Consider the following 11,289-nt stretch of genomic DNA (forward strand, 5'->3'; position numbering starts at 1 on the left):
CTGGGAAATGGGGCGGATAACATCAGTCATCTCATGAGATTGCACTGACGAGGCAATCAGTCTGTAAAATGCTAACACGTCACCTGGTACTAAGAATGGCACCATCAATCTTCATTAGTAATCGTTACCATTTGGGAAGATATCAGTGCCCATATTCATTCATTCACTCATTAATTCATTAATTCAATATTGGCCATGCACTGATTTGTTGGGCTGGGCTCTGCCCTCCTGAAGCAGAGGTCTCACTTTCCTCTACCCTATACCATAATTTCAAGGCAAACATCTTCCCACCCCTTGCTTAGGTGAAGTATGTCATCTGCGTTTCCACCGCTGAGAATTTGTTTATTCTTACCTTGCAATGATTGGCGCTCACGGGGAGTTTCAAAAATAATATAGAGAGGTCCTGGTACCCCTCACCCAGCGTCCCTGGATGCTAACGTCTTATGTAACCACAGTATGTTGTCAAAACTAGGAAACTGACATTGGTACAGTACAATGAACTCAACGGGAGTTGGAGAGCCTACTCAGACTTCACTATTTACAGGCACTTGTGTGTGTGTGTGTGTGTGTGTGTGTGTGTGCGTGGTTCTATGTCATTTTATCACAGGTATAGTTTCATGTAACCACCACCACAATCTACATACAGAACTGTTCCGTCACTATAAAGTAATTCGTTCATGCGACCTCTTTACTGTCTTACCTCTCCCCCATCACCACCCCATCTTCTAGCAACCTCTCTCCATTCAAGATTTTTTTGCTCAATTTTCCCCAGACTCTCCAGCTCTGGTTGCCTAGACAAGCTCTCCCCTACCCCTGTGTCCTCCCCTAGGGACCGGCGGAAGGTCACAGCCACGTAGGGGATCCATAGGGTGTCTGATGATCAAGGTGTGGGGAGGGATAAAGGGAAGGGATGGGGATGGGTGGTGATCAAAAGCAGAGACCTGGAGTCCTGGAGAATCCAGAGAATAAAAGAGAGGACCAAGGGGGGTCAGGATGGGGACAGAGAGTTGGGGTTGATTGTTAAACCTCTCTGGAGTCTGAGAAACCTGGATTCGAGTTTGGCTTCTGTCATTTCCTACCTGAGCGGCCCTGTGCCAGCTGGTTTCCCCACCTGTAAAATGTTTCCATACCTGTGAAACGTTTATGCAGAAGTGAAGCTGGGAGTGGGTGTTGCGGGGTGGATGGACGACTTCTGCTGCCCCCGCCCCACTCAGCCCCTCCGTCTGCCCCGCAGCTCAGAGCCCGACGGTGGCCGAGACCCTTCATCCCGCCTTCTCCGGAGTACAGCAGTACACAGGTAGGGAGGCAGCGCGGCCCCGCCCCGCGCGTGACCCTGCCCCTCGGCCCCCGGCGTCCTACCTGGGCTAGCCACGCCACGCCCCTAGCCACACCTAGATATGGTCCCTGCCCTCAGAGCCGTCCTCTCATCCTACCTTCCCTCTTCTGCCTGTGCCTACTACTTTGGGCCCAATCCCAGTTCTTGGCCTCCCCAACGCCCCGCCTTTCTTCAACATTTGGCCCTGCCCCTCATAACCTGCCTTTGGTACCGCCCCTCATGTCCTGCCCAGACTGACCCCGCCTCTGCCAGGGCCTCGCTCGGATCTCTGGCTTGTCTTCTAAAGGCTGCCTTGGCCCCGCCCTCAGCCAGGCCACGCCCACTCTGCTCTTCCCTGTTGCCTTGGCCCCTCCCTCCAATGCGACCACGCCCCTCCCAGACCCGTCCTCGAATGACCACGCCCCCTCCTTCTTCCCTAGACGGGTCCTTGGCCTTGCCCTCAGACCGTCTCTCCCATGTGACCACACCCCTCCGCCTTCCCTAGACCCGGTCTTGGCCCCACCCTCAGCTGTGACCCCGCCCCTCACGTCTTAGCCCCGCCCCCACGCGCACCGGCTGCCCACCGGCCTCACGCCCGCTCCGCCCTGTGTCTCGCTCCCGGTCTCTGCAGCCATGTACCCCACCGCGGCCATCACGCCCATCGCGCACAGCGTCCCCCAGCCGCCGCCCCTCCTGCAGCAGCAGCAGCGAGAAGGTGAGGGGGCCGCGACCTCCCCTGGGCGCCAGCCCCGCCCTTTGACCGCCCCCCTCCACCTCCAGGACCCCCGGCTCGGCCTGGCCTCGGGGAACCGCTCGGCCTGGGGTCCGGACAGACCTGGGTTCAAGCCCCGGCGTAACCCATGGGTGTTTGGGGGGGCGACTGACTCTTCCTCTCTGAGCCTCAGTCTCCTCCTCCGGAAAGTGGGAATGGGGCTAGTCCCGACCCAGTAGGGATAGCAGTGACCCAGAACGGGATGATTCTCTGAAATTTTTTTGAGAGAATTTAGGGGGTGGCATGGTGAGGTATCTCGGGGCAAATGAGGCTTCCTCAGTAAAGTCAAGGGGGCGAGGAGTTAGATTCTGGAGTCGGAGGACCGGGATTCAAATCCACCCAGTTCTGACTTGTGAGCGTCATAAGGAAGGCACCTCACTACTCCGGGCCTCAGTTTCCTCATCTGCCACTCAGGCGACCACCTTACTCCCCTTGCTGTGGAGTAAGCAGCGGCGGTTCCTGACACATGGTGGGCACTCAGCCAGGGAGGCCCTTCCTCTCCTTCATCCATCTAGTGGGGGTGGGGGCGGGGGCTGGGGAGAGGCAACCAACCAGAAAAGCCCCAAATCGCTCCGCGACCTGGGAAGCTTTCGGGTGGCCTGGCCCGCAGACTGATTTCTGTGAGGCTCTGTTCAATTTCTCCCTTGCCCTGGGCCTGCAGGAAGGGGAACACTGGCAGGGTGCAGTGGAGAAAAGCTGGTCCCGATGCAGTCCGTGCTGCTGTAACAGGATGTATGCTTTCTGGAAAGTCACCTGAGTTTGCAGAACCTCACAATACCAACTACAAGGCTCGTGGGGGAAATGGGGTCGTGGTACACCATTCAGAAACGTTGGCTGTGAGGTGCCAAAAAAGAAAAAAGATAAGATGCTAATGAAAACAGTAGCACAGTTTTATGCGTGTTAGATAGTTTAGAGATACCCGAAGAGTACAATAAATTTGGTACTTTATCTTGGAAAAGACCGCAAGTTTGCAGGGGGAAGTGGCATCCGAGGGGTTGCAGCATGTGAGTTACCTTGAAGTGATGGAAAGGCTTGTCTGAAATCAGACGGAGAGTCGGAACCCCAGACGGGGATGGGCCCTGCTCATAACATACTTGGAGAACTGAGAAAGTTGATGTTGAAGCTGTATGTGTGTGTGTGTGTGTGTGTGTGTGTGTGTGTGCATGCGTGCGCGCGCACATTTTGCTTTCTTATGAGGTTCGGTGCAGCTGCGTGTGGTTTTCTGCATTCACCTAGTGTTTCTTGGAGATGAGACAGCACACAGACAAACACGAAATTCTTGTTTGCTCAAAACTGTTCCATAACATATCAGTTGTATGGGAACACACTTGCATTTTAAAAACAAGCATGTTAGGGAATTCCCTGGAGGTCCAGTGGTTAGGATTCGGTGCTTTCACCGCCTGGCGCTAGGTTCAATCCTTGGTCGAGGAACTAAGATCCCACAAGTCTCGGGGCACGGCCAAACAAACAAAAACAAACAACAACAACGACAGCAACAAGAAGCATGTTAGCAGAACTGTGGTCCCCATCAGGAAGATAAGGGTGGATGTGGATGTGAATGTGTAATCTTGGATTTTGTATTTTCTGGGGTGGGGAATATTCATTGTGAGGGTGGGGGGATTCTCGGTGGTTTGAGGGCTACCTTTTTGTGGGGGGACCTGGGAGAAGGTTGTCTGTAGGTTTTGGATTAGAGGCAGGTTTGAGGACTGTTGATGACTTTGGATAATCAAGGTTTTCAAATGCTATTATTATTTATGGTTCTTATATGAGCCATGACTGGGGATTACTGGGGGAGGGGATGATTCTGAGGGTTAGCTGTGCTTTAAAAAATTATTTCTGGTTGATATAGCATATCATTTAAAAATTACCGGCGGTTTCAGGATATCTGGGGTTCGGGACTAGAGAATAATCTCTATTTTACTTGATTTTATCTTTGCATCATTTTTGAAATTATCCAAGGTTTTGAAAATTATCCAAGGTTTGGAGGGTTGTCCAAGGTTTTGAAAAATATCTGGATATTTGGGGTTTAGGACCAGGCAATTACTAGTCTGATTTTATTCTGTGATCATCAGACTTTCAAAAAGGCATATTTCATTTTAAAACCAGTTTTAGAATTATGGAGTTATTGCAAAGACAGTACAGAGTGTCCGTATACCCTACGCCCAGTTGATCTGATTTCTATAAATGACCAGGAGTTTAGGCTTAGGGATTTTCCGGGGTTGGGGTTGTATGGGATTTTTGGATTATCTGGGGTCTGGGATGGAAGAATTTATCTCAGTTGTGGAGGGTAGGAATCATACGAATTTTATAAGTTCTCTGGGGCCTGAGGATCATTAGAGGTTTGGAGTGTCTGAGTGTGGGATTTTATAGACAAGGGATTAGGGCTCCCGGCCTCCCCTTCCTGCCACTTCCACGCCTCTTCTTTCTGAGTGTCACGGGGCACCCCTCTCCCAACAGCTGGAGATGTCAGATGTGGGCTCCGGACCCGTGCCCCTCCCCCGGGGGTCCGCCTCCTCTCCTTGGGGGCTTTATGTCTTTCTCTCCCCCACCTACAGGTCCCGAAGGCTGTAACCTGTTTATCTACCACCTCCCCCAGGAGTTTGGAGACACGGAGCTGACGCAGATGTTCCTGCCCTTCGGCAATATCATCTCCTCCAAGGTGTTTATGGATCGGGCCACCAACCAGAGCAAATGTTTTGGTGAGTCCCTGCTGCGGGTGCCCCCTCCTGCTTGCCAGCCCCGTCCCACGCGCCCCTCGCCCTGGAATGGGGGTTGGGAGGGTGTGGTCAGCCATGAGACAGGTCTGGTCCAAAAGAATCCCCGGAGGTCCAGTGGTTAGGACTCCATACTCTCACTGCCAAGGGCCGGATTCAATCCCTGGTAGGGGAATTAAGATCCCATCAGCCGAGCGGTGTGGCCAAAAAAGAAAAGAAAAAAAAAGAATCACATTTATAATCAAAGTAAACACTTATTAAGCACCTACTGTGTGCCAAGGACTCACCATGCAGCATTTCTAAGACTCCCTTGTTCATTTATTCATCAACAAATAGACATATGGTACACCTACTGTGTGCCACCGCTCAGCATTGTGCCTGGCACACAGCAGTGCAAGAAGCCAACAAAAATCACTGCCCTCTGAAAGCTCACAGTCTTGCCACTCTGCCTGCAGAACTTTCTCCGATGATAGAAATGCTCTACATCTCTGCTGTCTGAGCCGACCACCCCATGTGGCTGCTGAGTGCTTGAAATGTGACCAGTGTGACCACAGGACTGAATTTTTTATTTTACTTAATTTTAATGAATTTCAGTTGAAATAACCACCCATGGCCAGTGGCTGCCGACCAAATTGGAAAGCACAGGTCCAGGGGGAGGAGATGGAAATTAACAAATATAGGATATAGGCCAGGGAGTTATAAATGGTATAGACAAAAATAAAACTGGTGAGAAAATACAGACTGATAAGGAGGAGGCAACACTTCAACTGAGACCTGAATGATGAGGAGCCAGCCATGGGGTGTCTTGGAGAAGAGTGTTCTAGGCAGAGGGAACCGCATGTGCAAAGGCCCTGGGGCAGGACAGTGCCTGGCATGTTGGAGCAACAGCGAGGAGGCCCGTGTGGCTGGAGCAGAGTGAGCGAGGGGGAGAAGAGGGAGGGGGGAGGGCAGGGAGGGGACGGGGCAGGTCATGCAGGGCCTTGTGGGCTGTGGGGAGAACTTCCTTGTCCCCAGAAACAGAGGACATTAAGGCTCAGAGAGGCATGTAACTTGTCCAAAGTCACACGGCAGCAAAGAGGCAGAACCTAGGTTAGAACCAGTCTGTTTGACTCCAAAATCTGGGCTCTGAACCCACCCTGTCCTCTTGGAAGGGTCGACTTTTGACTATTTATTAAGCACCTCCTGTATATACTCGTTATCCAACCATAAAAGGGAAGAATTATCCCAATTTACATGGGGAGGAAAGAGAGGCACAGAATGGTCAAGCGACATGCTTGAGGTCACACAGCAAGTTAGGGCCACCCCCCTCCCCCTCCAGTGCCCAGGCTCTCTCCTCTACATCCTGCTTCCAGGAAGAAGAAGGAAATTTCTGGAGGAAAACCTACTCTGTCACATTCAGCAGTCAGGGGGTCACATGCCTTCTCTGAGCCTCAGTTTCCTCCTCTATGTAATGGGAGGTGTGGGTGGTGTGAAGACATCCACCCACCCCAGCTCCAGATTCCCCTATGGCTCCCCATGGGCCTCAGCCAGACCCCTCAGCCCTGACCCCACCATCTCTCTGCATGACCTCCCACCCAGCCTCTCCCATGGAGCTCAGGTATCCTGCCCCCAAATGCCCGCACATGCAGTCCTCTCCCCCTGGAGGACCTCCCCAGCCCCTGTGGTCTCTGCACAGTCCCCCAGGAAGTCTGTGAGGACCAACATGTGAGGGGCAGGAGTAGGGCCAGGTGGAGGGTGTCATGCTGGTGGAAGCTTAAGGCGGGGGTGGGGGGATGCTGGAGTGTTTCTGATGGCCCAGGGTGAGGGGGGGTCTGGGACTGGAAAGAGAGACAGAGACCAAAAGAGAAGAGACAGAAAGGGAGGAACAGAGAGAAGAAACACAAAGACACACACACACACACAAAGACACAGAGAAACAGAGAGACAAGGACAGACAGACAGACACAGTCACATGGGCAGACAAGACCCCAGATGGATAGAGATCTCAGAGGAGGCACAGGGTGGGCATCCAGAGCCTCGAAGGAGGCAGGCATGGGGTCTGGGGAGGGAGAACATGGCCCTCCCGGGGCCCCCAGAGACCCAGCCTGTCCCCCACGTCAGTTGGGAAGTCTCAGCAGAGCAGAGCCCAGGTAAGGAGTGAGCGCCCCGTCCCGCAGGCACGCAAGCCCAGCGCGTGCCAGAACCAGGCCAGGGCTGCTGTGTGTGCTCTGCGAAGCCCTCCCACCTCCCTGGGCCGTCTGCCCCTGCGAGCGTACACCCCCGCCCCCAGGACCCCGCGAGCCGGGCAGCCAGGGCTGCAGCGCTGGAGCGAGCAGAGGACGCCCGCGTTGCCCTCCATCGTGGGTCCACCCCGGTCTCCGCAGGCTTCGTGAGCTTTGACAACCCGGCCAGCGCGCAGACCGCCATCCAGGCCATGAACGGCTTTCAGATCGGCATGAAGAGGCTCAAAGTGCAGCTGAAGCGGCCCAAAGATCCGGGACACCCCTACTGACCGGCCCACAGCGCCCCGAGGCTGCGGGCTTGGCCCAGGTGAGCCGCCAGGCGGCCCCGCCCCTGCTCCCGCCCCCACCCCGGTCTTGTCCGCACCCCCTCCTCATTCTCCAAACCCTCCCGAGGCTGGGGGGATGCTGCAAGAGGCTACAAGGAGCCCCCAGGTTTGGTTGACGGGGACAGAGCTGGACGAAGACACCCCCAATCCCCCCCCACCCCCCACCCCCGTGGTCAGGGCTGGAACCGGAGCAGTAGGATGGGGTTGGGGAGGGTAGTTAGGGAATCCTTCCTGGAGAAGGCTTTGAAGGATGAAAAAAAGTTCACCTGAGAGATGGGGCTTGGTCTGGGATGGGGGCGGGCTCTGGGGAGGTGTTTCTGTCCTGTCCTAAGAATCTGTTCTCTCAGCTGGGCCCCTCTGGGAGCTCTTCATTTGGCATAACTCATACCCAGTGGGTTGATGGGAGAGTGGAATATTTGCCCCACCCGACAGCATGCGGCGGGGGGTGTGTGTCGGAAATCCCCTCGAACAGATGAGCAAATCCCCAAGAGTGTTTGTGCCATCAGAGTGAACACCTCTGTCAACTCATCGCTTCTTTGGGGAATGAGCCGTGAGCCTCAGGGGCCAATGGGGAAACTTATAAGTGAGCCCAAGCCGTGGCAAGCCTCATCTGTGAAATGGGCCCGTGCCTGTGGCCTCCTCCAGGGGTCGCGGGGCGGAGTCACGGGGCACTCGGTGTTTTCCCGGCTGAGCCCAGGACCAGCCACCTGGAAAGCTCTGGAGAAGTCGTTTTGATATTTTCCTCTTAACCGCCGTCACCATCATCATCCCAGAGGCTCCTCTGGGGTCTGGTGCGAAGCAGGTGCTCAGTGAGGGGCCGTTCCCAGACCCTGCTGGGGCAGCACCCACAGATTCGAGGGTGTTCAGTCACCGGGTCGTGGGTCGTCGGGGGCGCGCTCGCAGAAATCCGCCACCAGAAGCCAACAACAGGATATCGGCGTGCTTTGAACATGCTGACAGCAAATCCTCACTAAGCACCTACTGTGCGCCAGACACTGTTTCCAGCACCACGAATGAACAGAAATGGGGGCGGGGAACCGCTTCGTGGAGCTTCAGGGGCAGGGAGCTGGGAAGAGGAGGCAGAAAGAAATGTTTGTCCCCAGTGGCCGGATGAGGACACGGGCTTGGCGACCCTCGGTCCCTTCCAAGCCGGGTGTGTCAGCCTCCAGACCCCGAAATGGACTCTTTCTGCAAAGGTGGGGGCCCTTGGTTCCCAGACCCCAGCCTGGCCAGGGCAGGGGGGTGGGTGGGAGGTGGTGTTGTCGGCCGACGTGACTCTCCTGCTCCCAGCGCCGCGCCCTAACGCCCCTCCCTTCTCCGCCAGGTGAGGGGCCTTCCCACTTCCAACCGATCCAGGACTTTTACGTAAATTACAACTGAGTTTGGACACCAGCCCCCCCCCTTCCCCCTTGACCCCCTCCCCGTAATGTGAAACGCTGCCCAAGGCCACATGGAATGGGGAGGGGGCTTCATGGTCTGCGGGGGACTCCTGAGTTGGGGGCCAAGGGGTTCACTGCCCCCTCCTGGGAGATTTCCTCGCTCCCACCTTCCTCCCACACACACAACCTTTGTGGCTTCCCCAAATGAAATCGCAACTTTTCCTATATATATATATGCATATATATATAGAGCTATAGACAGTATATATATTTTTTGAGTATAGATCAAGGGACCAAACTTTTCCGACTTCCTTCCATCCAAGAGAAGGTGACCCTGGGCCGGTCACTCAGCAGGGACGCTCAGAAGGGCTGAGGCTGGCGGGGCAGCCCAGTGTCCCCCACCTCCCGCTGTCATGTCAGACCAGGGCGCCGGCCAAGCACTGGGAATCATCAGCCAACGCGATATACCTCCAGGACTTTTGACACCCCCCTCCCCCCGCCATCGACGATTCTCGCGAGCCTGTGGGCTCAGCCGGCTTCAGTGTCCCTGGTCCTAGCTGCAGCTTCTGGAACCCCCATCCCCTTCGTTCCAGGGCCCTGCCTTCCCCAGTTGTAGGCACAAAACAGACCCCTTGGCCTCTCCCACCCTCTCCCCTCCCCAGTCATAGCCTTACTCATGTGACCAATAGCCCTTAGCTTTCCGTCGGGGACAGACAGGGTCGGGGGAGCCCCCCACCCCTGGAGCCCCTTCCCAAGGGTAGGCGGCCACCCTCCCTGCCTTTGGATCACCAGCCTGGAATTCACAATCTCATGACCAAGATCGCCACGTGCACTGGACAAGCCCAGCTTGCACGGGCTCAGCATCCCTTCACCGGAGATACCTCTACAAAGTTTTTTTTGTTTTTTTAATCTTTCTGAGCAGGTACAAAGAAGAAAAGAAATGGGGGGAAAAAAATCAAACGACAGTGGATTTTTGTTTCCTAGTTGGGGTGGGGAGGGAAATCCTGTGGGGTGCCTCTGTATAGCTACCCAAACCGTGAAAACCCCCCTTGAAGCACAGAGTCAAGTTCGGGTTTTTTTTGTTTTTGTTTTTTGGACATCCGGTGGGGCCTCGCGCCAGACGAGGCACCAGTGAACTTCATAAACTCAAGAAAAAAAATTTTTTTGAAAAGAAAAACAAAGCATTCCCTTTTGTTTCTACCAAAATGTGTTGACCGACCCAGAAAAAAAAGAAAAGAAAAAAGAAATAGCAAAAAAAAAGAAAAAAGAAAAAAAAAAGAAAAAGAAAAAATATCTTCTGACCAACCTGTTTCGATATTCCAGAGTTTGATAATTGTTCCGAGACCCTGTCTAGTGCGCCTGTGTCCTGTGCGTCTGCGTGTGCGTGCGCGTGTGCTCAGGGGTGGCGGGGCCTCGGCCGTGTCTGTCCCGCCCAGCCCCCGCCAGGCCTGCTTAGGATTGCGTGCTGGCGTGCAGTGGCGTGTGTCCTCTGGTCCATGTTTACCGGCTGTAAATACCATTTTTATACTCCACATCAAAGACCTACGTGATTTGTACGATGTACTTTATTTCTGCTACAAGTAATTTCATGAAGTTTCAACTTGCAAACCGACTTTTGGAGACTAACCGCGCCACACACACACGCACACAGAGAGAGAAAGAAAGAGGAGAAAAAGACTTGGAGGGAACTTTGGGTTGACTTGGTTTGAATCTCGAGGTCCCTGTCACTGTGGCGTGTTTCAGGTGAGAAGCTGCAGACTTCATCTTCATGTCCAAAACGCCTCTCTTTGGTCTGGAGAAACTGAAAGTTTATTTAATAAAAATTTTACTTGCTAAAGGACTGGGTCCTCCCTCATTTGCCCTCTCTTGTCGAAAAAGACGAAGTACATCTGGCTGGATCGGGTGCCTGGGCTAGAGATAAATCGGATTTAGAGTGAAGGGGTGCGGGAGGAAAAGGGTCTGACATTCCCATGGCCAGGATTCGGACGGATTCATCCAGACATTGAAGAAATGGAGTGTTCTTTTTCAAGAAGAGCCGGTGCCTGTGTTTGTTGATTCACACATTCATTCATTCATTCAACAAACGTTTATTGAACGGCTACTGAGTGCCTGACCCTGTGCTGGCCACCAGGGACGCAGCAGTGACCAGATGGTTCTGGGCTCTGCCCTCAAGGACACTCACTATTCATTACACATTTTTGCAATTGGGGTAAAAATTCATGCAACATAAATTTCACCATTTTTACCATTTCGAAGTGTACAATTCAGTGTATTAAGTACATTCACAAGGTTGTGCAACCATCACCCCTATCTAGTTCCAGAAGGTTTTCATCACCTCAAAAAGAAGCTCCGTCCCCATGAGCACTCACCCCCGCCCCGTTCCCCTCCCCCAGCCCCTGACAACCATGAATCCACTCTCTGTCTCTGCAGATTGGCCTGTTCTGGACGTTTCCCATCGGTGGAATCACACCCTGTGTGTCCTTCTGTATCTGGCTTCTCTCACTGAGCATCGTGTTCTCAGGGTCCATCCACGTTGTAGCGACTGTCAGGGCTTCTCTCCT

General features: G+C 53.9%; 1 protein-coding gene across 2 annotated transcripts in view; it reads left to right on the forward strand.

Annotated features, from left to right (window-relative positions):
* CELF5 (CUGBP Elav-like family member 5) overlaps nucleotides 1-10,565 on the forward strand; it is a 49,412-nt gene extending 38,847 nt beyond the window's left edge. For both annotated transcript variants that reach the window (XM_073803471.1, XM_033854737.2), the window contains exons 9-12: nucleotides 1,235-1,297; nucleotides 1,947-2,030; nucleotides 4,643-4,786; nucleotides 7,165-10,565. In XM_073803471.1, the coding sequence (XP_073659572.1) occupies nucleotides 1,235-1,297; nucleotides 1,947-2,030; nucleotides 4,643-4,786; nucleotides 7,165-7,292 (419 nt within the window). In that variant the 3' untranslated portion in view covers nucleotides 7,293-10,565. The remainder of the gene's footprint in view (nucleotides 1-1,234; nucleotides 1,298-1,946; nucleotides 2,031-4,642; nucleotides 4,787-7,164) is intronic.
* Nucleotides 10,566-11,289: the final 724 nt, after the last annotated feature.

Source organism: Tursiops truncatus, chromosome 3 (genome assembly GCF_011762595.2).
Source record: "Tursiops truncatus isolate mTurTru1 chromosome 3, mTurTru1.mat.Y, whole genome shotgun sequence".
Taxonomy (NCBI): domain Eukaryota; kingdom Metazoa; phylum Chordata; class Mammalia; order Artiodactyla; family Delphinidae; genus Tursiops; species Tursiops truncatus.